This window comes from Pyrus communis, chromosome 5 (genome assembly GCF_963583255.1).
Source record: "Pyrus communis chromosome 5, drPyrComm1.1, whole genome shotgun sequence".
Taxonomy (NCBI): Eukaryota; Viridiplantae; Streptophyta; class Magnoliopsida; order Rosales; family Rosaceae; genus Pyrus; species Pyrus communis.
In genome coordinates, this window is record NC_084807.1 from 16,407,373 (window position 1) to 16,434,868 (window position 27,496).

Sequence of the window (27,496 nt, forward strand, 5' to 3'; positions counted from 1 at the left end):
CCTCAAATATTTGTTTTATATGTCCAAACTACCTTAACCGATTTTTTCTCACATTCAATTTCGACTATTCCTACTTTACCTCGAATATGCTTCAATTTCAGCTACTCCTAATTTACCTCAAATATTCTCATTCCTAATCTTATCATTTCTCGTGTGCCCCACATATCAAACTAGGCATTCTCATCTCCATTACACTCATTTTGTGTCTTAAGCTTTAGTGGCATGCACCCATCGCACAACACATCCGATGCACTCTTCCACTTCATCCAAACACCAAAATTTAAATACTTGAACCAAACACCAAAAACTTGCGTACTTGAAACACAAGCAAAAATAACACAAACGACCAAAACATCATGCTCATAACCAAAAAGAGAACCAAGCATGAAATAACAAATACACCACAAGTGTTCAAATATTAATCGACAACCCATGTACACGCAGCGTTGAGTAACATAAAGTTGTCATAATTAACATATGGCTCAGGTGCTGTTTAGTGGCTTCCCACGATTACGTATAAGCACAAGAACAAAACCTAATTATCGAAACTGAAGACCACATGAATATAGTCATTCAAATTACAAATCCAAAACACTTGGAACAGAATGGGAAGCTCAACTATGAAACCTAGAGCTTTGGAACACAACGAAACACCCCCAAGCTTTCTAAGCCCTCTTGTTTTTCAGACCACGCGGAATCTTACTCAAAACCTTGGCATCAAAGACGGCATACTGCTTTTTGAATTCGATTGTCACCTTCTCCGCAAGTGGGTCGATTTTGTCTTCATACTTCTCATAAATGAAGGGCACGGTGTGCAGCAAAACAAAGGCTGTAAAATGAGGGTCATACATTAGTAAGCGAAAATTCAGTACAATAATATAAATAGGCATCGAAAGCGCACGCAAGTTTTCCATAGTCCTTACATATGTAAAACAAGGTCAGGAAGTTACACCATTTGCCCACAACGGAAAGAACCCACAGGCCAGCAATAACCTAAAAACAACGGTACATCGTTAAACTAACAATCAAGCAAAACCGTACAACAAAATCAACAAAACCTAGGTAAATTAAGGTATGAAACTTAGCATAGCACAAATTCTAAATGAATATTATTAACCCATGAGACTGACTGAAATTTCTATTGAATAAAAGCAACCAATCTAGTCACCGAAAACCGAATGGGAAGCCTGTATAAAAGGGTTATAGAGATCAAATGTTCTTACAGCAAGGAACTTCTTCAAGTCTTTCCCAGATGCAATACTGTGAAGGAGTGCAAATGCACAGTTGATTACAACTCTCAGCTCAGATGCAACCTGCAGGAATGGTTCTTCAGGAAGACGAACTTCTGGAATACGAGGAGGAGTTCTACACAAGCGAAGTTATTAACCCATTACGCAATGATCCAAACATAACCATATATTACATTAAGATCCAACAAAAGCATCAGACGAAGAAACAATCAAATTGGAAAGGCCGAGCATCTTACTTGTGGATAAAAGTATGGGCATTGGACCAGAGGAACAAGATTGCAAGGGTAGCAATCAAAATGTGGGCAACAAGAGTAAGCAGGTGGTACTGAAGCAACTCAAAAAGGACCCAGACTACGGTGGCTCCGCCGATAACCCCACCCGAAACCTTCTTGTTTCGCCACAAAAATACATCAGCAGCTGCAACATTTCAGCAATATTAAAATATGAAATCTAAATTCTACTGCAATATTAAACAAGGCATCCGAAGATCCAAAACTTAATAAAGTAATTAGTATATTGATCAACTTCGCCGATCGGGACTACCCCGAAAAGACACTGAATAACTTAGCTACTCTACTTATACGGTAGACCACATCAAATAGATAATCAAAAAGCAAAACTTCAATCGGTTCAGAAATTTTCTCAGCTTCCAAACACAGCTGAAAACCATCTAAAATCCCAGATCAACATACAACCGACACAAATCCACACTTCCTAAAACCCTAAATCACTACTCACACATCAAACATACATATATTCATTTCTAATAATAGGGAAAGTAAAGGCTTCAAGAGAGAGAATAGATGTCCGTACACTTTCCACCGCCGAGCACATGGTGAACCGGCTTCTCCCGGCCGAAAATCCGGAAGACCTTGGTCTTCACAGACTCGGCCTTCTTCTCCGATTTCTCGTCATCTGAGTCGGAAGAAGACGACGAGGAGGAATGGCGATCGCCGCCGTGGATCTTCTCGCCTATCTTCTCCAACAGCGATGGCTCGTGCTCCACCGGCGATCCGGCGTTCTTCTCGTCGGCCATGGCCACCGAAACCGAAAAAGTTCAAAAAAAGTATATAAAAAATCACACCGAAAATCTCAGACGAGTGAACCGAAATAATAACACGGACAGTGAGTAGGGTTTTGGGGGTGGATAAGAGCGTGGATATATACGGTTGCGGGAAACGAGATCAGATCTGGGCCGTTGATTTTTGTTGATTAGCGCGAGGCTGGAGGTTCGGGTCCGAAACCGGGTGCTTCGGGGGAAATTTGAAATGGTTCTGGTCCACAGTGACCGACCTGGTTTGAAAGGTTGCGAACCACGTGGCGGGGAGCAGTGAGGAGATGAGTGGTTTGGACGGTCGGGTGACTTTTTGCCTTTTGGTTTTGGGTGCAGCAATTTTTCGTTGTGCGAAAAATACGATCTGATATATTAAATGTAATAATACAATCAATTTAAATATACTTTTAAAATTTTAACTAATTATATTATACAGTGATATATCAAATCGTGCTCTCAATCGCACAGTAATATCTCTTTTATGGGTAGGGTTTTCGTGGGGTTCATGACCTTTGTAGCGGGGTCCACGTTGGTGTGTGGTGTCATGGGAGTAATAGAGATGGATCCAGATTGGGGGTAATATTGACATCAAGATTTATTTTGTAATTTTTTTGTGGTGGGTCGCTTCAAGAAAAAAAGAAAATGGAAAAAATTAATTGATATTTGGTGGTGTTTTAAATTTTAAATGTTGAGGTAAGCTTTTATTTACCTGAAAAAAGGCCTATAATTTTGAGGCTTAGAAAGAAAATGAATTGTAGTCGCAAATATAGTGGAAAGTCTACAAATAGGAAGACTTAGATAAAATTTTGATACATAATTCTGAAAAACAATTAATTTTGTCCAATTTTTTTTTGGTTAATTATTTAATTGGATTTAAGAGTTTCAAGCGGTAGAGTATTGTAGATTTTTCACAAATTTTGGATATATTCAAGACTTTTAGCCCATTTTTTGGAGTTTTAGAAAAGCAACCATTCGAGAAGATTCGAACTTATTGGGGTTCAAGCAATGTTCGAGGGGGCTAAAAAATTATACTATTACCTAACTTAATTCAAACTCCTCAAAAATACTTAATTCTAATTGATTTGTTTATCTTTAGTCATCACTTGAGGCAACCCCAAAGGATTTAGGTTTTAGGCTTCCATATAAAACTTTCAAAAGTTGTTTTCTTTGGTTTAAACAAAATTCATAGGCATTCTAATTTCTAACACAACTCATATCCTAAATGACGAGACAAGTGTTGTTTATTTATTCTATTCAACTTCATCGTGAACTTATTTATTTACGATTAATATAATCTTTGGAATTTATTTAGTTAAGTACAATAGTTGCATTTCACTTTATTACTACTACATTGTAAAAAACCGAACTCTTGATTTTTGGGTAAATTACACTAACCGCTTTTGAAGTTGAATAAAATTATAAAGACAAAAGAACGAAGGAAGTTTGAATTTTATTTGTTTCTCACGTGAAGATTTTGAATATAACATCTTCACCCTTTCTTATTCATTTCATTTACAGAAAGTATTGATATTTTACACGTGAAAGATGTTATTACTTACGCTCCAAAAATTTCATCATCGCTCTAAAGTGACTGTTATTTAACCTTTGTAAAAATGTAGTTATAGATAAATTCGTAATATTGTAAACTTTAGAAGGGGGTCATGCAAATTTACAGTAGCTTCAACTTTTTTGTTGTTTAGATATTTTTTACATATTTGTTGGCTGGCGAGGGCCCTGGCACTTTAGAATCTTTCGTGGTGGGCCGCTGGAGGAAGGAGAAATCTGAGTCCGTTAAAGAATATGCAGTGACTGCGACATTCTTTTGAGTCACAGTCACACTGGACAAACAAAGGCTACCTTATTATTTGTAGAGGAACGTAAACAAAGAATAAAGAAATGGAGCTAAATGGTTGGTTGATGTCATTTAATACTACAGTTTTAATGATAATTTTTTAATTTGTATATAAAGGATTTCATGTTTAATTCTCGTTAAAGACGAATTTGAATCATATTAATACTAGTTTATTCCCTTCTCCTTAACGTGGATAATACCGTTTGTTAACAAAAATAAGTTTGGCTGATAGCCAATTATAAGGAAGGGCCTGAGGCCCATGGATTAGAAAGGTCCTTCTGCCCCATTTTATCAAAGGCCCTTTTATATGTGCAATATTCATGCTCTCATTCTGCTTTGGATTCGTGTTTTTGATCCGAGATGCCGTGAGTAGAAAGTAAGAACTTTTCTATCACAACAATTCATCATTTGCGTTAATTGTCATCATTATTAAGTTCTTCAAACATAGAAGTAAACAATTAATTTATTTTAATTAATTAAATCATGTCTAGTTTCAACGCTAATCAAGGGCTTAACTCAATATAAGCAAAGAAATTTGTGCCACAAGAATACAATTTGAGTAGGGGTGTGGCCACGTGATTTATAACCACTCTCACAAAAGTATAAGACCTTTTTAACTTGGTACGCTCGACTACAGACTAGTCTCATCTAATATGAAAACTATGCTCCTTAGACAGTCCTATTGAAATTTCTGTAGCAACAACTACAGCTACATGTTCCTGCAGGTTTACTGCTGGACAACATAGCTCAATTTTAGTGTTTTTTACTTCAACCTGATATGAGTGGATCCTGTAAAAATACACTATGAAATTAACTATTGCCTCCAACAATGCAAATTGCCCCATGGCTGCCCAAACTCCTACCTTCTATTGGGAAGCAGGGCTGCCTGTTCTATACCATTCTTATTATACTCAAACACATATGTGAGTTAGGTTAGCTGATTAGCGCAATATCCGCTCTCTAGCATCCAAATTCAAATCCCCTTTTCCGTAACTTGGAGTCATTTAGTAATATCGTATTGTCAAAAGAAACAAAGACGGATTTTGCATAAAATTTTCCCTTCTATGAGAGCAACCTCATCTAACTGTAATGACAATTATAACATCACAATCAAAATCTTAAGCTCATATAAAATCAATAGTAATTGTGAGACACATATGATCAATCTGTAATTTACCGGAACGGCCTTCCCGGCTTCTCTAATAGAGCAGAGAAGAAAACTTCCTTATCATCACTTTTATCAAGCTTTGGAACAACAACCCATTTGTGCTTCTTGTACCTCAGCATCTTCAGGGATTCCAAATAAGCACTTAAATCCTCCTTCAAACAAAAGAAACTGTCGATCCACAAGAATCCGCCTGGCCTCAGAACTCTGTCCCAATCATAAAGAACAAAGTCCAGCAGCACAAGATCTATCCATCCGTCTAGAAACCTCGTGGTGTGGATCAAATCAAGGGTGTTATCGAAAAATGGAAGCCGTTGATTTATTGTCAGGTAAAGCGGAACAAGTCCACGCAGCGCTATCATTTCATTGAAAGGTGCTCCAAGATTGATAGTTGCCGAGACTATAGTCACATTGAACTCCCTCATCCTTGCTGCAAAAGTCCCAGTTCCTACGCTGAAATCAAGCCCAATCCTGATCTCCCCGGGCTTGATTTCGAGCACTTCAGGGATGAGAAAATCTACGGTTACATTTGAATTGGAGTCTTCTAGGTTTGCTGGTTGGATCCATCTTGGCTTTTCGTGGTCTGCAAGATTGAAGCAATCTGCACATTTGAAGAACCCCCTTCGAGTTTTGTTGCTTGCGAGGCAAGTAAAGTTTTTGCAAATGTAGTTACTCCAGCGGACATTTCTATCATCAGGGAGCTTCCACATGGACTCACGAATTGGAAACGGCGTGCTGTATAGCTTTGGGGCTCTGGAGAAGCACCTCCTCCTCGGAAGCGGATCACATCCGTGAATCATCAGCTTCTGAGCCAGCCTCCAGTCATCGTTGCAAATGTCGCCGATATCATAGTCCATGTACTCTTCGAGCTCTTTCTTCATAGCAAAGCAAGCATGGCCGATGCTGGTGAAAGTCCCATTGGCTCCCATGAAATTCTGCTTCCCTAATCTGTTCGGCTTGATCTTGACGTACTTTCGAATCTCCTCGGTCAGAAAGTAATTAGCAGGTTCATCGGATTGCTGCTTCGGTTTTAAGAGCGGATGAATGTCTTTGCTCCCATTGTTTACTTGGCGAGTGTCTTCATTCTGTGACAGAGATGTCTGCACTGACTCAATAAGCCCCAGAACATCAGCAAGAAAGGAACTGTATTTCAACACACGTCCGTGTGACGCCTCTGGTTCCGAATCTCTCAAATTCTTAACTTGTGTTTGGATTTTCTGGATCACAGTTTCAAGCGTTTTTGTGACATGGCCATCGCTCCTGCTTGGACTCTGATCAGAATTTACGTAACCGCAGAGCGTATCGGCGAGGTGAAACGATCCGATAGAGTTGAATTGGAATAAAGTAACAACAGAGATGAGAAGAGCAAAAGCACTTAATGCAAAGATTGAGCTGCGAACTCTTCCTCTCCATGTTCCTAAGTTCTTGAAAACATTTGGTTTCCTCATATCTTTCTGATACAGAAAAAAAAAAAAGCAGCTGTTTGAGAAGTGCTTTTCCACAGTTCACATTTCAACTGTTTTCAAGAAAATGGAATAATCTAAACTGTTGCTTGGTATCTAATTTGAGAAATAAAAAATGTAGGTCAAGGCATGGAGATTGGTGCATTTGTTTTATTTGATCGAAGAGGTTTATGGGCGGATTTCATGAGCGCTTTATGAGAATGCAAAAGTCATAGAAAAGCCTTGATCTTTGTTTAACAAAATATGGGGATCATAAACTACTCCATCCTTCCAATTTCAATATTTTAAGAGAAGTGACTTTATACAAACTCCAGTTTTTAGACTGAATAAGCAAAAGAAAAATTAAAAAAAAAAAACTAATGAAAATAGTTTGAAAATTTTGAGTTTTAATGGTAAGGACAAAATAAAAGGTAAAGTAAATAGTACCAGGATTGACTTTTTAGTGTAAAAATATGATTTCTCGTTGATGTAAACAATACCGTGAATTTTTTATTAAAACTCCCAAAATTAAAAGGCTAGAAAAAACGGAGGAGTACAAAAGAAAAAAAAAAAAACCAAAGAGCGAAAATTCCTATTATATTTGAAAATCACTTTTTCCTATATGCAAAGTGGGGACGCAAATTCCACATTTTAAAGAAAGTGGTTTTCGTGCTCCTGTTTTTTTTTTCCTTGCACTGTTTACTCCTCTTTTTTTCTTTCTTTGTTGGATTGAACAAATAAAAAGAGAATAAAAAGGTGCAAAGAAAGAAACAAGTGCAGAAGGAAAAACGATAGTGCGAAAATCACTATGTTTATTTTAAAACTAATCTTTCCAATATACAAAGTGGGAGGCAAACTCAAATGAAAGCGACTAAGACTAGTGTAATCATGGGATTTAAGAAACAGTATGAGGTGATTTAGTCAACATAAGAAGGGAAATACAGTTCCATTCCTTAAAAAGCTGATCATTATTCTGGTGTAGTGCGATTAAGAGACATGTGGAGGATGAGCCGGAACAATTAAAATATATGATTTTGAATCATGACCACCACATGACCTTTGACCTCCCCATGAAATGTATGATTTTTAGCATTAAGACTTCACCATGATTAGCTACCAAGCAAGAAATATAGACGCAACCCTTGGCCGAATGGGGAATGCTTTGCACATGTGACATGACTAGCTTGTCAAGTAGCGTTCAGTTTTTATTTTGTTAGATGTTGTAAGTTTAAATATCGGGGAATGCGTTGCACATGTGACATGACTAGCTTGTCTAAGCAGTGCTCAATTTTTATTTTGTCAGAGGATGTAAGTTTAAATATCGTGAACGAGAGTTGTTCGTGTTAATTAACATCAAAACAATTCAATTCACCGATTTCACAATCCCAAAAAATTAACATTTCCCAATCTCCCGAAACCAAGCAACAATTCAATCCACCCACACTCCATTCAAAATCTAACACAATTCTACAGAAAAAAATAAAACCCAAAATTATATAAAGGAAAAAAACCCAGAAATCTAATCATTCAACCAGGGGCAATCAGTCACCCCCTCCATCCCCGATTGGCCGGGTACTGAGACAAAGGCACGACCTCCTGCAACGGAGTCGACAGAGGCGTTGGAAGCGGTGAGTTCCGGCAAACCGGGCACGACCCGTTGAGCCGGAGCCACGCGTCGAGGCACAACTGGTGGAAGTAGTGCCTGCACTCCGGCATCATCCGGAGCATCTCTGCGTCCTTGTAGTCGCACAGGCAGATGGAGCACGTGGACGAATCGGGGGTAGCCGCCTCCTTGGAGAACGGGAATTTCGGGTAGGAGTTGATGGCGCTCGGGTGGAGCCCGACGACGGCGTTCTCATCGTCGTCCTGCTGCTCCTGCTCGTTGTCGTCTTCGGCGACGAAAATGATGCGGGGGAGGATGACGCCCTCGGGGTTCGGATTCGGATTGGGGTTTCGGGGCTGAGGAGGGCGGTGGCGGGAGACGCGGCAGCAGAGGTAGGAGGCGAGGAGGAGGGTGGAGAAGAGGACGAGGAAGCCGAGGGAAATGGCGATGCCGTAACCGAGGCCGAGGGTAGTTAGGTAATTAGCGGGCGAGTGGGAGGTGGAGTTGGAGGAGAACATTGGAGGAAGGGAGGGGGAAGGGGGGTTTTAGCCATTGGAGTGGGGTGGGGATTTTTTTTTGGGGGTGGGGTGAGAAGGTGGGTGGGTGCTCCTGCTGCTGCATTTAATACTCACAACGTAGACGCATTAAATTGGTGGGAAAATGTGTGAGTGACTACTGCCACCCTTAATTTTGGATTGGGTTTTGTTTTGTGTTTGGGTCTTAGCCCTCCCTACACAATCCCCAACTAGCCCACTAAATAGCAATGTACGATTTTAGGCTTTTTCACCAATAGCCCACACCCCACCACAACAATTTCATATACACCAAATTCTGAATCCGATGCTGGCGTTATTTAGTTAGAAACTTAAGATATGTCTGTGATTACTTTTGACAAAAGCTAGGGTTGTTTTCTGATGAATGAAAGCATTTCTCATAAAGTAAAAAACGTTTATGCGTGTCCTAGGATTGTCTTCACGAAGCACTCCCAAGTTCTTTTTTTAAGAAACACATTAAACTTTTAATAAATTTTTTCCACATGTTTACAATAGAAGCAATTCTAGCATAAGCGCTTCTAATGATGTATTTGATGAACAATTATTTTATTGACAAATGTTAGAAATATCTATACTGAATTCATCTAAACTAGTGCTTATAATGATCTATCTGATGAACTATTTTTTTATTGACTAATGTTAGAAAAATCTATACTGAATTCATCTAAACTAGTGTTTATAATGATGTATCTAATGAACAATTTTTTTTTATCAACAAACAATAGGCAAATCTATACAGAATTCATCTAGATTACGAGGAAGGAGATTCAAACACGGGGGACTCAAGGACATGAGTGAATACTCTCTAGTCTTAATCAACTGAGTTACAAGTCACTTGCGCTCCTAATAAACATTTCAATTATATATATTGTCATGTATACATGTCCGTTTATTAAATAATTTGTGTTAATATACATGTTATAATTTGGTGAACGGATGTTCCTTGATGTAACAAAGTTGGATTAGGCAGTCCTCGAATCCAGAAATTTGGAAATAATCAAATGGCATTGAGGCAACGTCGGCATCCAAACATAAGTAAATGGATTGATTAGTTTAATTAGAGACGCTTACATACGTTATTATATTTTGTTTATTTTAAAGAGCGACTTTTGACTTTATATGCATTGGCTATAAAGTATTTGGAAATGAATTTGGCACCTTGAAGCTCCACCACGTCATTTCAAGTGCATGGAGGGCTACGAGGAATCCATTGGCAACTTCTAAGGGCCTGTTGAAAATGAGGTCAGAATGCAAGTAGAAACGGTGGAGCAGATGCTCTTCTTATGTCCTTGGGTTGAACCTGTGTGGTTTGGGGGAGTTCTAAATTGCAGAACGATTAGGCAAGAGATCACTACTCCTGATGCCTGGTTTTCGTAGATGATTGAGAGAGATTTTCGAACTAAGAACGAGAACCGGAGATTCTTGACATACATTGCATTCACTTGCTACAGCATTTTTATCTGCTGTGGAAAATATGAAAAGCACGATGTAGTGCGGTGTTAAATGATACAAAACCCTATTCTATTTCTGCTACAGCATTTTTATCTGCCATGGAATGCACGAGGCCGCAGCATAGGATCGAAAGGGCAAGTAGAATAGTAACAGATCATTGGGTGCCACCTCATTCCCCAAGTCTTAAAGTTCATGCCGATGTTAGCTGGCAAGTGGGTTCCCCGATGACATGGGTGGGTGGTGTGGTTCGCAACCATGTTGGTGAGCTTGTTCCAGCTCAATGAACAGTTGTGAAGCATCCAGTGCGTTATTAGTGGAGGCAATGGCAGTTTTGGAGGGATGCAAGTTTGCAAATCAGAGAGGTCTCCAACATATCATTGTGGAATCTGACTAAAGGAAGTTATTGGATGTTTAGAGACAAATTTGGAGGATGGCAACTGGGAGATCTACCCTATTCTGCGTTTCACTGTAGATAGTAAAACAGCCTTCCAGGTGTGCAGCAGCGTTTTTTCTCTTTTTCCCTGTTCGCTTGTTTCAAGTTTGTTGGTCTGCTTTGCAGCACTTATCAAATCCAATCAACCCAATAACACGGCGAGAATCGAAAGCATGCAGAAATTTAGACGCTTTGTATTCACAAATTGAGGGATGCCAATTAAACTGGACTAGTGGAGGTGGAGGGACTAAATTTCCAAAGTAGTTCTAACTCAACGGAAAACCCTACACAAAAAATCTAAAGAAAATAAATTATCTAAATCTCCAAACTAATTAATGTACCAAAACAAAGCTACGAAGAGTTAAGAGCTTACTGTCATCCACCTACACCAACCACAACAATGCAAGTTCTCTCTGCCGCATGATAGGACGCCATGGACATAATGAAGTAATTGAAATTCCATATTTCCTTCTTGTTACCAGAAATCAGCGATTTTGGTTCGGCTTATTAAATTTAAAACCCTAGCTTCCACACCTGACTCGAGGTTTTTGCTACAATAAATCTCCATACACAAATCCCAGTGACAAAAATCTTCAAATTCAGCAAAAAGAAAGCAACTTTATTCCCAAATCCTCATCCCTGGGCGTCGGATTTAAGGGAGAAATTAATAACATTAAAATTACAAGAAAAACGCACAAACCAAAAAACGGGAAGAGTGAATACTAACAAATAAATAACAACAATAAAAAAAGGAGTAAAATGTTATTTCATTTCATCTTGCAACCGAGTTACAATAACATCAGAAAAACAAAAGATCGATCATGACAGAAATACACAGTGAGATACCGACCGGACACGACAACTAGAAACCCACTACTAAGAAAGCCACACACCACTACGGACCACAACACCAGGTCGACCTACCAAACAACACCACTGGACCCGATGGACCTAAGTTTCAGACGTCTCTACTTCTCCTCCGGCTTCTTCTTGAGTTTGTTTTTCTTTTTCTTTTTTTGTTAGAGTCCTTATCCGCATCAAATATTCCAAATTTTTTTGTTGCGATGGTTGTAAGAGAGCGGGAAATTCACATCCTTTGAAAGCATAAAGGCTCACACCCATGACATACACCTCTGAACTCACTACATTTGCTTGGAGTACACCGGGTAAGTGTAGTGAGTTCCGAGGTGTATGTAATGCATGTGGGTCTTTAAGCTTTTAAAAGATGAGAATATCCTGCTCCCTTTTGTACAACCATTGCATCAAAAGCTTTGGTACATTTTGGAACTAAAAAATAAACAGTTTTGAGTGAGAAACTAATGGCCCTTTTGGATTTGAGTTCAAAGTTTTTAACTAAAAAACAATTTTTAAGTTTTAGGCTAAAAAAATCAGTTTAGTAAGCCTATCATAGAGGAATATCAAATGGTTGGCTTCTGGTTTCAACATATCAGATGGAAGCATATTTATAGGGAGACTAATTTCGTGGAGGACGCATTAGCTCATATGGGCCTCATTGACCCTCATTTTTGAGATTATTGTCTTCCAACTTCGGCTATGAAGGCCTTTAATTTTGATTGTATGGGAAATAGTTGTATTAGAAGTTCAAGCTTTAATAAATTTATTCTCCTTCTTCTTCAGAAAAAAAAAAAAAAAACTCAAAAACAATCCTTTATAATAAAGAACAACAAAAGTCAGATTTTAGGGTTTTCTTTCATGCGATTCATATTCTCGCGATGGAGGCCTTAATGACCAATCATGAGCGACCAAGAGATTCCAGTTAGTAGGCTGAAGTTTCCACCGAATAGCTTTAAGGTTCAAATCTTTGAGTGCTTGATTGAGGATGAAACCGGGCCATTCTCTTCACTGGCAGGAACGATTAAAGTATTGGGGCTTTTTTTTTTTATTGTTTTGTTTGGTTCCTTGGAAAATGGAGGAAAGGATGAGAAAGTTGATTTATGTGTTTTGTTTGTTCGGGTTGTGAGAAATTAACTTTATTTGTCTGATTGGTTTGATTCATTTGTGTGTTGTGTATATATGTTGACCTAATTGAGCTCAATTGAGCTCATTTAGTTTGGTAATTAATATCTGTTTATGGACCATAATCACAATTTGTAAATCTAAAAACATTTATGTTTATGTTTTCTGATGTGCCCATGAGGACTGATTTACTATATATTTTGAAGTTCACTTCTGAAAGCCTTGTCTCACCCAATATTGCAAACCACCTCTTTAAGCATTGTTACTTTTTTTTTTTTTTTTGTTGTTGCTGTTGTAAAAGTACTACTATAGCTTTTGACATGCATTTTGCATTTAGAATCCTTGTTATTGTTCAATTATATCTTTGGATCTTCACGCGAACCCAGTGAAAGTAAGAATTATGATTAGCATAGCTTGGCTTAAGATTGTGGTTGTTATGCAGCCACATCACTTGATGAACTTTCTTTGTCTTTTTCTAACTGAAGAGCAGCCTCATCCACATCATTGCTCAGACGGAGAGCGGAGGGGACTAGTGGTTTGTCTTGCATCCTTGTCAAGGGTTGAAGATTATTGAGATGATGTAGGTGTCTTAGCTTGCACCATGACATGGGTTCGAACTCTGTCGACTCTCTAATCTAAGATATAATTTAACAAATCCATCTTTTGACAACCAAAAAAACCCCTAGTATATAGTATTTTTCTTCTTATTAATAAGCAAGTTTGTTTTAAGAACATTGTTTCAGTGATATTATTCAACGAATCCTTGATCTAACAAATTGGAATAAAGATAGATATTTGTAAATATCAAAAAATACAAAATGAAAAATTCCGTGGTTCAAATTCTTTTTTGGCAAGAATCAAACTTAAGACATCTCACTTACCAGTGCAGAGGAATACCATTAAACCGTAGTCCTAAGTGGCAACAACTTTCTATATTATTAAAGGCACATTTTATTATTATTAAGGACATTTTTTTTTTCTTCTAAATTCAAAATCCTCATGAAAGGACTACTTTTTGTTTTGGTTTTTTTTTTTTTTTCTTTTTTGGTTCTTATAATACAAAAAACGTTCTTAATAATAATTAAAAAAAAAAAAAACTGCCTAAAGTGTTTTTCAATTAAAAAAAAAGAGAAAGTTTTGTGAGAGACCTTTTATAAGTTCTCCCTGAAAAAAGTCATGGAAGCAATGGTTACAACCAACCGTAACTAAATTGATTAGTTTAATACGGTTAGGAATGTGATAGAGATTTTTAGCACCTGCAAAAGTAGAGATAAAAAAACTTAAAAATACTTGCAAGAGTACAATATCATAGTATAGTAACTCAAACAAGGTCATTCTCCACAGAGATTGAATGAATAATTCATGTAAATACCAAATCTTAATTAATTATTTGAAAACAAAGTTTGGAAGAAGTTGATTTTATGACCTAAAATATTAAAAACGAATTTAATTAAAAATAATTAAATAAATTGGTAAAGTAAAGAAAACAAAAGAAAATAGTTTTGAAAATAAATTTGAGCATTAGGGTTCCGTCATCACCTTAACAATCTTACGTAGTTCTTCCAATATAGAACTTATATCTAACATGCAACCCGTCCGTGGCGTCCAGATTGAATGTGAACATGCAAGACTCATTAAGTTTTGTGAAAACCTTTTGAAAAACCATATAACCCTTAAGACGTGTCGTCCATCCTAAGAAGTTACACATATTAACCACAAGAAGCTATCGCCAATTCCAGGGACAACCCTCCGCCAAAATTGCATCAAATTACTTTTCTAAATATCCTAATGGTGGTCAATCACTAAGACAAATAAATAGTTCCAAACACGATGATTAATAATTCAAAACTTGAATGCATAATATCATAAGCAAATTGAAAAGAAACTACATATTCTTGCTAAGGCTCGTGGCCTTGCCCTAGCAAGCGAAACTAGTTACGAATAATCATAAACAAAATATTATTAAGAACATAGATATAAAACACCTTGAAAATAAACTTGAAACTTTCAAAGTAGTGTATGCGTTCTCCCACTCTTTAACCCTAATGGCTAAAAAGCCTTATTTATATTACTACAAAATAAAATCCTACCTAGAAAAAGTCTTCTAAAAACTAGAAAACATAATAGAATAAGACAACTAGGAAATAAAAGGTTCCCTATTTAAAATGAAATTCGGACTTCTTAAAAAATCAAACTTTTGACCAACCAAATCAACTCCGATTTGGTCCCAAAAAGTCTCTTTTGAAAGCTTGAGACGTCCCCAACAAATCCTCACAGGAATCTTCCTTAAAATATGCCATCTTGATCTCCAAAATACCCACAACGTCCAAAAATGTCAATCTGGAAAAACTGTGTGCTGGGTGTTTATTTCATTGCCATGGTCAAACGGTTTGGTAGAAAAATCTGAAATTTTGCTACAATGATCTTGAAAGACTCACAAACATCCTCCAACTAGAATCACTCCAAAATTCATCTGTTTGATCACGTTTTGCTCCTGAGAAAGTCGAATGTCCTAAATTGAAAATATGTAACAAAGTATCAAAATTGTACCAAAATAACCAATAAACTATAACTAAGAATAAGGTAAAATATATGGTATAATATGGACTCAGCAGAATGTTTACTGAAACAAAGTCATCACACATACGTTATTTTATTTAATTAAAGATCGAGTATCGACTTGTATGCACTGGCTGTAAAATACAGGAAAAGACTGTTGGTGTACAATGATTCAATATTATATTGAACAAATCAAATAAAGGAGTAAACAAAAGGGATGTTGTATCCTATGTTTAAATAGTTCAATCATGCTGAATGAGATATCGCATTGGTTTATTTTTCACAGACCCCATGATCTATTTTATATTTCTGCACAGTTAAATGAATCTTGTGGTTGTTTAAACTGATATCAGAGAATTCTCTTGGCAGAAAATTTTGATTCTAATCTTTTGATCATCGATCTTCCTATTTGTTGATTTGCAAGGTACTTCTTTTTTCAAATCAACGATGTTTATATTGATCCAATTATACTTTATAACGAAATATGATATATGTAGTTGATGGCACAATGGATAAGTATATTGACATTAGATATAGATGGTAACTTATTCGAATTATATATGTATTCTGCACAAACGTAAAATTACTATCGTGTTCTTACAATCAGCAAATGAATAGACATGTTAAATATTGTCACACTGATATACCGTGAGCGAAAAACTTCCTGATACATAAGTCATAAAAACGAATGAGAATTCAGTAGCTTCAGGTTTCTTGGTAGAAGAAAAGTTCTCATGGCTGAAGGCCAAGTACTAAATTAAGGGTTGAGCTCAAGGTGATTTATTAGGATATGTGTGGCCTATAGTGGTTTGAGTGTTTTGAGGCTTGCTATCTCGTCCATCAAATTAATTAGCCGTATAATTTGGAGAGATGTAATAAATGGTACCATTGAGAGTCCGAAATAAATAGGTCTTTAACCGAATCGGAGATCATAGTCTGTGACCGGAGAATGATTATAGAGATCGTTATCCTCTAACTGACCTTGCGGGATCATTCCTTACCGTTTGGTACACAGACGGGATGAGATAGAACGGAATGGGACGGGACGGGACAGGATGGGCAGAACAAAGGTTCCGTGTATGTTTAGTACGTGCAGGACGGAACAAGACGATTGTTCCATTCTGCATTCGGTATGTGTTGAACGGAACAAAACCAAAAGATTGAATGACTATGAAACCACAGCCGGAGGTGCAGAGACTGAGAGGCTTCCACCGGTATTGTAGGTGTTCATCACTCTTCAGGGCTTGCAAAATTATAGAATCGAAAATCGAAAACCAATTATAAAGAATTTGGCTTTGCAGTAAATCATACAATCTAAAACAAAAACGAACTAAAGAATTTGCAGTAAATTATATAATCTAAAACAAAAACCAACTAAAAATTCCGTTTTTCAGTAAATTATGAATCCTAAAACAAAACCAATTAAAAAGCATTCATCTTTGCAGGAAATTATGGATTGCAAAACATAAACCAATTAAAAAGAATTCACTTTTGTAGTAATTCTAAAACAAATATCAATTAAAATTAAAAACCCAATTCTCAAATTACCTGATAGAGGCGAAGAAGGCAAAGATTGGCATCGAGACTGCAGGTTTGCGAAGAAACCTGAAAAACAACCAAATAAACCCAGTCGTTCAATCAAAATTAATCAAACCCAAGTATCGGTTCCCGTCAATGAAGAGACAGAGACAGAGACAGAGATGGAGAGAGAGATGCATACTTGCTCGTTGACGTAGTTTTCGAGATCGGGAAGGATGTTAGGGTTGTACGGATTCACGGCGAGCAGCTGCTCCACTACGAGCGCCACCTGCTCCTGCTGTGGAACCTCTCTTCCCATTATTCTTCGATTTATTTATTTATTTTTTTTGCTTTGATTATTGGAAATAATCTATTTCTGTGAATTTTGTATCTTCCTTTTGCTTCGATACAAAATAAAAGTAGAGAAAAAACGAAGGGAGGAAGCAAAGATGTCATCGGAGGGAAGTCAGGAGGAAGAAGAAGGAAACAGAGAGGTTATAATTTTATGTTCTACAGATGTGGAACGAGTCATTTCAGGGAGGGTGAAGTGGAACGAAAATTCATCCAAAACTCGTTACGTGGAACAACACATTCACCCGTTTTAGGTGCACCAAATATGAGACGGAATGCCTCTTTCATTCTATTTCGTCCCGTCCCATGTACCAAATGGTGCTCTGAAGCCAATAAACTTTGCTAAGTTTGGTAACCCGTCAGTTACATTACGTGAGTTCAATACGCAGAGCGGTAAAGGTGCATCGTCCGATGAGCAAATTTACTGTGGGATTTATTCCCTTGTGCAGTTGGATGACATGTTCATCTATCTAGGCTCTTTTAGTCCACGAGTAATAATCTTACCAGGCGATGTTTTTTTTTCTATTACCACGCTTAATCATTTGACAAATAAAGGAAAGGAAAAAAAGCGTGCGTTATCCAAACACTCGTTTTTTACTTTTTACATACTTTTTAATTTTTAGTCATCAGATCGAATAAATTAAAGAATATTAAATAATATAAATTAACAAGAGCTCCATAAAGAGTAAAAATAAATGTGTGGATAATACCAAAAAATAATAGAAGAGTTCGATGCATATGGTAACTAAATCTAAACATTCAATATGTAAAAAGTGGGAAACAAAAATAAGAGCATTCTCAATACTTTTACATATGATATTAGTATTATACCATGTTCATAAAACCTATATTATTACTCCTCCTTCTACTTACTCCTCTCTACACTGTGTTTTAAACACAACAAATAAATAAATAAATAAAGTAGAAAAACCCAATGAAACCTAGAGATTAACCTTCCTCTTGCATTTTTGTTCTGAATTTCCTGATTGGAAATATTAATAGCGAATAGTACAATTCATTTTCATGACCACATGTTTCTTGATAATATTCAACATCTTCACCTTCCCGGAATTCTAGAATAGCTATTCATGGTCAACAATCCCGAACCCATATCCGCCCTAACGTTGGGGTTCCACGTGAGCCGGTCTGTGATGATATTAACCGTGATATTCATCCTCATAGTCCGTCAAGCCTTAGCCTGGCTGGGCGACCCATGAGCCTCCCCCAACATAACGCCGTGATAATACAGAGTGGTGGTGGTGTTGCTATACCGGAATGAGGTCATATTGGGATTTTTTACCGATACATCTGCTGTTAGTGAAATGTTTGAGCCTAGCTTAGGGGTTGTGTTGTTATTGATCCTTGTAACTGTGACCTTGTTCATCTTGATCTTCGGCTCCTTCAAACGGAACACAATGAGATCTAGTATTATGATCACAATGGCTTGGAGTAACTGTTGGAGCAATTTTAGAAAATATGAAAAATAACAATATAATTACAATAATAATAATCATAAAAAAAATCACAACATCAATTATATATGAGATTAAAATAAACAGCTAGAGAAAAAGTTAGAAAAACTGATAAACTTGGAGATTGAGGCTTGTATAAATGTAATGACCTAAAGACAGAATTTCGCCCCTACTCTTGTGCTTGTAGTTCGGTAGGCATTCGTCTCCCAAGATTCAACAATCTATAATCCGAAGTCAAAGCACTTCAATCTTTGGACTCTGGCGAACTTCATATATTCCGTACTCTCAAAACATGACTCGAATTTTTACTAACACATTGGAGAAAACTCTTCTCTTGATTCTATTACACAGGTGGGATGCTTGGGTTTATATAGAACTTAAGCCACCATTTTTGAAACGTTATGACTATTGCCTAAAGTTCCAATGAACAAATACAACTCATGAATTTGAATTCAACTATGACACATGATTCTTATTTTTCATTCATACAAAAATTAAATATTATAATATTAATTATAATATATAATTTCAAACAATCCCTCACATGAATGAAAAATTAGGAAGAATTTGAGAGTATAGACGGACAAGAGATGCATCGGGAGATGTGTGTTTTGGACTTGAACCTACTCTAGTGAATACTTATCGGATTTACTTGATGATGTAGTGGATATGGAATCTTGAATTGTTCACCGCAGCAGTAAACCGTGACAATAAGCAACACACATCACTAATCCTAATATATTCTGGTTCATACGGTTGTGTTCATTTTGGTCCTGGACAAATCCCGGATTCATGAAAAGCTTTAGAGAATTTAGTCATTACATGCTCATAGAAGCGACTCACTTCTACTCTCACATAGGTGACCACTGATTAAGAATACTCTGCAATACTCTTATTTATAAGATATCACTGTCATTAAGTATAAATACACATCCTAAAACATTTGCAAACAACGCAGTTCTTTCACCATAAGAATGAGGTATATAGTGTGTTAACTTCTTTTAATCATGCCCAACTAGTTTGCCTATTGAACTTAGACCATGGGATCTCCAATCAACTAAGTTAGGTTTCCGCTCGGCTGATTCATTAATTATGTTGGCTTTAGCCTTATTCTCCTCGATGATCAACTTACTCTCTAGTCTAACCTTTAATAATTGGATCCACCACTAGGTTGACTATCATTAATATTGTTTGGCATTGTTTGAAATGTTAAGTCCTCAAAATTATATTAGGACTTAATTACTAAGTAATATGCTAACACTAAGCACTTGTAAACTGCCCCACATTTAAGGTATTTGTAAGAATATCTCTAACTTTGCCATACCTTAAACAATTACTCATTACAAGAGATGACATCTTAAATGTCGTTCAATTAGCAAATTACTTTTATCCAACCCCCACATTTCTTTCATAATTTTAGTTTCTTTTAATGCTATCATTAAATCGATCACATTATCCACTTTAAGAAGTAAGGAACAACTAAGATGGACTATATATTTTTAGGCCTTCTTGCCTCACTATAAATTATTAGAAAATCACTTATCGGCTTTCATTCTTTCCTTACTATGACTAACATGTATGACCCAATGGCCATGTCCATTTATATGCTTACTTAATAAGCATCATTATGTCTAATTCAAATCTGTGAAATGTCTTTCACAATTTCAGTGTCATCTTTTTCTTTCTGAAAAACCTCCACACTTTCAAGATTATTTCTCTATATTGATATCATTTTGAATAACACTCAATAATATTCATTTTCTCCATGTTGACATGGCAAATGCAAAACTCTCCTCAGCAAAGAAGCAAAACACTGCTTACTTAAGTAATCTTCCAGAATGTGCTGCATCATATATGAATATGGTCAATATATGATATCCATTATGGGCCTCTTGAAATTTATTCATCTCTTCGAAAAAAAATCAGATAAATAATTGTTATCACTGTGTGATAATATACATCCAGTCTGTAATCGGTATGTAGAAGGTTAAATACCAGCCCATGACACATGTATATTTAAGAATGGTAATGACTGGTTGGAAAGGTCATACCCTTTCACTGTTAAAAGCAACGCTTCAAATGTCATGCTTTTTTCTTTTGAATCTCACATGGCAGATTTCAATTTTCAATTCCGCCACATTATAAGACCACCCATTTGTCAAATAGTTGCATCCTTTTTGTAACTTAACCATTGCACGGCTCTAAATGACCCAAGATTAACCTCCACATAGTTCTATATGATCCAAGATCCTTGACTCAAATGGATATTAAACCGATGTCCTCTTTTTCTAGAATCTCTAATTGATCAATTATGACGGGGTTCTACATCTACCACATATATTTTATAGAACACCCAATGAACCAATCACAAGACTCTTCACATATGAATGCAGCAACCAAATCAAGGCATACATCTAAATGTCCATGTCTGTCAGTGTCTAGACTCGAGTTTAAACGCCACAACTATTAATGTAAAAATAAATAAATAAATAATTACGCCATTCTCATCCCATTTCAGTTTTATTAGTGTTGCACGTATAAGGTTTATAAGCATGTAATTCTTCCAGAAGATAGTGCATGCACAAAATGGAAAAGGAAGTACTATATTAAAGCATCATTCAAACAGTATTGTCCATGCATAGACATGATGAATATATATATAAACCAAATGCAGTTTGACGCCCTAATTAATTTTGTAATGTATCATTGTACCTTAAGACATCAAAGAATAATTAGCAATCACATACTATTGTCAACCCAATTTCATATCATGCAATTCTAACTACCAAATTCACAAGACTTATTCTAATTCAAGTATTGCAGTATGATATGTATCATCAATAAATCCCAAAACGATCTTTTGTTGTTTTGTGATGTGATATAAAATAGCACACAAAATTAAACCCTCTTTTTGATAGTTGTAGTATGTGAAAGTATGGATCGTTTAAGGCCGGAGATTAGAAGGGATGCTAATCTACACAATTTAAACTCTAAAACACTAAACTAGACTCAAAAATAGAAAACTAGACTCTATTGACTCAAAACAAACTAGAATGTCTCAAAACAGTACAAAACAAGCAAATTGACTCAAAATATAAACTAGAGACAAGTTTGGACGAAAATTAAACTAAAAAGATTCAATATACTAAATGGGGGGTTGTTTTAACGAATTTAACCTAAACTAAGTAGATTGCAGAAAACAAATCAAGTTAATACGAAATTTGGGTAAATTAAAGGGTGATAGGATAGCTAGAGGGTCATTCTCCACACATGACGCAAATGCATACAAATCGATTTCCAATTATTATTCCAATAAACCATGAATGACAATGCCCCAAGTTAACCGTGAACTGCACAAATTAACTCTCAGATTTTCCTAATTTCATTGAATTGGACTTAGCGACACAATCAAATTATTCTTAGCAAGTTCCTTATATGAACTGCATGATAGAGATACATATCAAAGATCATTAAGTTCTATGAAAATCATAAGCATTGATAATGCATTCATAACTATGAACTGCATGATACTCCTGCCATGAATTTACTTAACACGATTGTGACTAGCAACCTCCAATATAAGTTCATAACGATTAGGTGAAATTCCCTTATATTTTAGCATCAAATTCATGCATACAAACTAAGTAGGCCTCCTTAATCAACATACAAGAATAAGTTATCAATCAAACAGATAAGTAAATCGCATTCATGTTTTACGAAACAATAATTGGATGAAATCAATTGATATCACATATATGTTCATGGCTTTATATTCTCCTCTAGCCAAAACAAGTTTAGCTCCTCATTTTCGCAATTAAACAAGTATAAATAAATTTAAACTTTGAAAACCAAAGATTGAATACACCTAGAAACGCTCCAACAATAAAAAAGTCTTGAATGGCAGATACGACTCCAAGCTATCCTCTCCTTCCTTGCAAGGTTGCGGCACAAAGGTGTTTGTCTTTGAAAGTAGGTTAAAGTGTGTGGTGGATGGGTTGTGAGAATTGTGTTGAGAAATGGATGATTGGTCCTCCTTTTGGTGCTGTAGAATGCATATATTATAGGGAAAAGGGAATGGCATTAATTAAATTTGGAGAAAGATTTGTAATCCAAATCCACAAGGAAGAAGGCTAATTAAAATCAAAATCCAAGAGGGAAAGGGAAAGAAAGGTGCAGCAGGATCTTAGAGAGAAAGGGAAAGGGAGTGCACAGCAAGGCATGGTCTTCTAGAAGGAAAGGGTGCGGCACCCTTGTAGAATTATGATTAAACCTTCTAGAATCATATATTTAGGTGTCCTAATATAATTAGGGATCCCCTTGGCAGCTAGAACTTAGGTAGTGTAGGATTAGGATTGGGCTAAGACAAAATAAGGAAGTTTGGCTCATGTTTCCTTCTTTCTTGTTGAGCTCCATATCTTCTTTGTCTTGAATTAATTTTTCCATCTCTTTAGCGTATTCTTAGCCTTTCTTGAACTTCAAATTCGTCCATCCACCTTACTCCATACATGTGCTAATCATTCCAAGCCCCAAATTGCTTTAGAATGCTCCAAATTGCCTTTTCTTGCCACATTAGCCAATTGAACCTACAAACACACGAAAATAGCTTAAATCACTATAATAAATAAAAACTAACTCACTAAATGCAAGGAAATAAGCTAACAAAGTCGCATAAATATGCTTCTATCATTTTGTATACTACATATACAATCTACAACCCATCATTTAGTCCAATGATCAAATTAAATCTTTATATTGAAATTGGGAAGATTCATGTCTCAGTTTCATCATTAGATGTAGTGATCTTCCTTCTCGAAGAGGGCTAGGGTTTACATCAAACACAACATATTCTATTTCCAATATCTAACCATTGCTTTATGAGAATTGTCATATTTTCTAATATTGCAAAGAGATATAAGATTATGTCTTTAGATTGTTGGAGCAATTTTAGAAACTATGAAAAATAACAATATAATTACAATGATAATAATCATAAAGAAAAAAATCACAACATCAATTATGAGATTAATATAAATAGCTAGAGAGAAAGTTAGAAAAACCAACAAACTTGGAGATTGAGGCTTGCATAAATGCAATGTCCTAAAGATAAAATTTTGCGTGCTTGTAGTCCGGTAGGCATCCGTCTCTTAGGATTCAACAATCTATAATCCGAAGTCAAAATACTTCAATCTTCGAACTCTGGCAAATTTCACATATTCCGCTCTCAAAACACGACTCGGATTTTTACTAACACTTTGGAGAAAACTCTTCTCTTGATTCTATTAGACAGATGGGATGCTTGAGTTTATATAGAACTCAAGCCACCCTTTTTGAAACATTATGACTATTGCCTAAAGTTCCAACGAACATATACAACTCATGAATTTGAATTCAACTATGATACATGACTCTTATTTTTCATTCATACAAAAATTAAATATTATAATATATAATTTCCAACAGTAACCACGACTATTATAGCAGTTGATGAACTTTCTTTGTCCAGCTTTTTTCAAGTGAACAGTAGCCTTATTGTCGTCGCTGGTCGGCAGTAATGGGGTCTAGAGGTCAGACTTGTTCCTTGTCCACCATGGCTAATTGAGAATTATAGAGATGAAGAAGAAAAAAAAGGGGGGGGGGGGGGTTAAGGAAAGCTGAGAGGTTTGGAAGTGTTGGTCTTGATGTGGTGTATTATATGGTGCAGGGAGTGAAACTGTGGAATGTGTATGACAGACTTATTTTGTTTTTTCTATAAATTGTGGACATTGAAGATATTGTTGGGTCTATTGCCTACCCAAAATATTTCAAGATGTTGAATGTTGACTTCTAATCAACAATAACATGAATTGTTCACACGTAATTAATTGTATGAAGAAGCTTCTACATTTGAGGTTGTGACATAATATTGATGGATTACACGATCGATCTCTAATGTCGTTAGACTATTGATTACTATGCGGTAGTGCCAAGCGAGAAATAGCATACCAAAAGGAAGAAGAGAAAATGTATTTCACATTGGATTGATTTGTCTGGAGGAATGAATCATCCTTTTATAGACTTCATCATACCCTTTCCAGAAAGTTGTGAGACTTATTTGAATGGTTTTATCCTTTTAATGATAAGTCAAACTTCTTATCGCACCTTTTGGTTAAGTGTATATCAATACACCAATCTTATGGTGCACCTCCATACATCAAATACACACATAGTAAAGCCAAACATCATCATGATCATATTCCAACATCTCCCAATTGATCTTGGTGATGTATAATCTAGTTGGCTACACATATTGGATATCATTACCGAATATCCAATCCTGATTACTCTTGACTTTCCAACTGTAGTTTACAAACATTTGTAAACTGTTGTTAGTTTGTGGTTCGGCTTATATGTGTGCACGCTTTGACCACTATTACTGACCCCACTTCTACTAGTGACTCCATTGACTATCTTTCAAGTAAAATGGAACCATTATTCTTTACTAGGAAAATACCATCTGTACCTAATATTAATGGCGACTTTAGCCAAGTCCAATTTGATCTGCATTGAAATTTCAATCAAGTACTTGCTCCTAAGGCAATCTAGAGGCATTCCTCAATAAACCTTATCAACGACTTTACACACTATGCGCCAAGATGTTATACAAATTCAAACTTAATGCCGATAAACGGATTTTACATACAAGAAGATATGTTATAACTCCGTTACCTTGCTTGTGCTCCTCTATCTTTTATCTGACTAATCAATCAGATAAAGTCGCATCAAATTGTTCATTTCAGGCATCCCTGAAATCCTTCCAATGATGCCTATACTGCATGCGCTGACTATAACATCTAGATGATTCCAACTTGTAGTCACATACTCCTTTGAATTATCTTTTAGAGCAATCCTTTCATCATAGGATTAGCCACCATCTTAGCCAAGGGTGTGTGGTCGACTCTCACTTCATCCCTCTCCACTATAATTCCATATAGTGATACTTTACATCAATGTGTTCTCCTTAGAAACTAAAAATTTGTAGAAGATGGTGGATTTATTATCATAAAACACATTGACATAATTCCTAGGAATACAATCGATATATATATATATATCAATAAACATTTAACCTATACTACAGTACTTAATGGTCCATATAATAACACAACTTTGTTTCTTAATACTCAAGAAGCGACCACTATGTTTTTAATCATAATTTCTTGCATAAATGCACTACAATAGAAAGAAAAGAAAAAAAACACATAATTTATTACTTAATTCAATAAATTCCATACCTTGAGTTCTTGGTAACCCTCTTGACTTCTTGTCAACGCATTTGATTAAAAACATAGTCATCTTTTGTTATTAAAATCACCAAAACAAAGTTTGCTTAGGTCTCCCACTGAAATCCGAAATAACGTTTCCTTTGGGTCTCCCACTAATTGATTAATCTTGTCAAGATTAAAAAGTTTAATTACAGTACAAAACCTTGTAGACAATTTCTTTTTCCTTTTCCCCCACTGTTCTAATGATTTCTATTAGAACCTAGTAGTACATCACTAACCATATCATTGTAGACAATTTATTTTTCTTTCTCTCATTGTTCTAATTATTTCTATTAGAATCTAGTAGCACATCACTAACCATATCATTGTCATGATCATTGAATATATCTCTCCCACTTGGTCATTGACAATATATTAGTTTTCAACCATGTCTTGGCCTTCTGTGAAATTTTGTGCCTTAGTGGATTTCCTATGATACACGATTCACATTTATCACAGAAGTAGGTTGATACCAGTCTGGGAATTGTATCCCCTCATAAAGAAGAATCAAACATCTTCTATATGCTTGAGAATAGCGGCACAAGCCATTACATTATTATTCTCCAACTTTGTATAATCTCGAGATCTTGCAGTGTCTCTCACTTTAAAGTGTATACAATGTTTTCTCATGGATTAGAAGGTATGTGGTCCTTGGGTCTTTTATCCACGAGAATGGTTCTTCAACCAGACTTTTCCCAAAAGGAAGGAGTCATGTTGCAAACCTTCCTTTTCTTTCCAGATGCAATATGCAGTGCACGAAGTCCCAAACCTCTTTGAATGAAAATTGTGTTTGTTATATTTGATATATTATATACCAAATATAGTTCTTGGAGGAATTCCTAGTGGTTGAAATTGATGGAGCCCATTGTTTTGGTTTATGTTGACTGACTATACAGATTGCAGAAATGCAAATCTTATTCCGCTACAGTCTGGTCGCAAATTTATGTTCCGTCCAATTCTGATTTGGGATATCAGAATCCAAGAATGATATTGACGTGAAGAGTATTCCAAGTTCAATTAGTTTTCCTATCAAATATATTATTATATGATATATTATTCTCTCAAACCAATTGTATTGATTTTTATTCTTTATGTGATAATCACATTAAAAAATAATAATCCCAATTTGTCTTTGTTGTAGATCAAGTCTGAAACTTTCATAAACAAACAATCCTTGCGTAGTTTTCTCTCTGAGGTGAGAGTCTTTCTCTCAAAGCTAATAGCTTTTCTCACCATTTGTGTGAGACTTTAAAACTCAAGCAAATTTGGTAGTGCCAGCCTTAGCTTCAGCTATGTTCGGTTGCCGTTTTCTTCTTTTGTTCCTTTCTTTATTTTTCCTCTCTTTTCCTTGCCTCTACTGTTTTTTCTCCCTTATTTCTACTCCGATTTGTTCTATTCCTCTTTCCTTACGAGTATCCTTCCTTTTGGCTCTTCCTTGTTCCGATTTTTAACCATACATCCTATTGAGATTGTGTGTAGAGTTCCGGTGAATCCACCAGCTCGGGTGTTTTCA

The 27,496-nt window shown here is 36.1% G+C and overlaps 3 protein-coding genes across 3 annotated transcripts; all 3 read right to left on the reverse strand.

Annotated features, from left to right (window-relative positions):
- Positions 1-385: 385 nt before the first annotated feature.
- LOC137733660 (reticulon-like protein B1) lies at positions 386-2,391 on the reverse strand. The gene is made up of 5 exons (XM_068472806.1): positions 2,064-2,391; positions 1,487-1,667; positions 1,224-1,365; positions 924-993; positions 386-829 (listed from the first exon to the last, which is right to left on the reverse strand). The coding sequence occupies exons 1-5, from the start codon at positions 2,284-2,286 to the stop codon at positions 666-668; spliced, it is 780 nt and encodes a 259-aa protein (XP_068328907.1). The 5' UTR covers positions 2,287-2,391; the 3' UTR covers positions 386-665.
- A 2,938-nt stretch (positions 2,392-5,329) lies between these two features.
- On the reverse strand, positions 5,330-8,899 carry LOC137733183 (uncharacterized). Its single transcript, XM_068472341.1, has 3 exons — positions 8,575-8,899; positions 7,142-7,182; positions 5,330-6,775 (listed from the first exon to the last, which is right to left on the reverse strand). Exons 1-3 carry the CDS (start codon positions 8,882-8,884, stop codon positions 5,330-5,332), a joined length of 1,797 nt encoding a protein of 598 aa, XP_068328442.1. The 5' UTR covers positions 8,885-8,899.
- A 7,075-nt stretch (positions 8,900-15,974) lies between these two features.
- Positions 15,975-17,178, reverse strand: LOC137734309 (eukaryotic translation initiation factor 3 subunit K-like). The gene is made up of 4 exons (XM_068473599.1): positions 17,062-17,178; positions 16,890-16,946; positions 16,323-16,462; positions 15,975-16,005 (listed from the first exon to the last, which is right to left on the reverse strand). The coding sequence occupies exons 1-4, from the start codon at positions 17,176-17,178 to the stop codon at positions 15,975-15,977; spliced, it is 345 nt and encodes a 114-aa protein (XP_068329700.1).
- Positions 17,179-27,496: the final 10,318 nt, after the last annotated feature.

Excerpts from the sequence above, each read along its gene's own strand:
- LOC137733660 (XM_068472806.1), bottom strand. The coding sequence starts at position 2,286 with ATGGCCGACGAGAAGAACGCCGGATCGCCGGTGGAGCACGAGCCATCG. Across the intron at positions 994-1,223 it reads ACTTGAAGAAGTTCCTTGCT|GTTATTGCTGGCCTGTGGGT; the intron begins GTAAGAACATTT and ends CGTTGTTTTTAG. Across the intron at positions 830-923 it reads CCTGACCTTGTTTTACATAT|CCTTTGTTTTGCTGCACACC; the intron begins GTAAGGACTATG and ends CTCATTTTACAG.
- LOC137733183 (XM_068472341.1), bottom strand. The coding sequence starts at position 8,884 with ATGTTCTCCTCCAACTCCACCTCCCACTCGCCCGCTAATTACCTAACT. Across the intron at positions 7,183-8,574 it reads GAGCGCCATCAACTCCTACC|CCTTACCATTAAAACTCAAA; the intron begins CGAAATTCCCGT and ends CTTTTATTTTGT. Across the intron at positions 6,776-7,141 it reads TTTTCAAACTATTTTCATTA|AAAGATATGAGGAAACCAAA; the intron begins GTTTTTTTTTTT and ends TTTCTGTATCAG.
- LOC137734309 (XM_068473599.1), bottom strand. The coding sequence starts at position 17,178 with ATGGGAAGAGAGGTTCCACAGCAGGAGCAGGTGGCGCTCGTAGTGGAG. Across the intron at positions 16,947-17,061 it reads AAAACTACGTCAACGAGCAA|GTTTCTTCGCAAACCTGCAG; the intron begins GTATGCATCTCT and ends GTTGTTTTTCAG. Across the intron at positions 16,463-16,889 it reads GCCTTCTTCGCCTCTATCAG|AATGGAACAATCGTCTTGTT; the intron begins GTAATTTGAGAA and ends TACCGAATGCAG.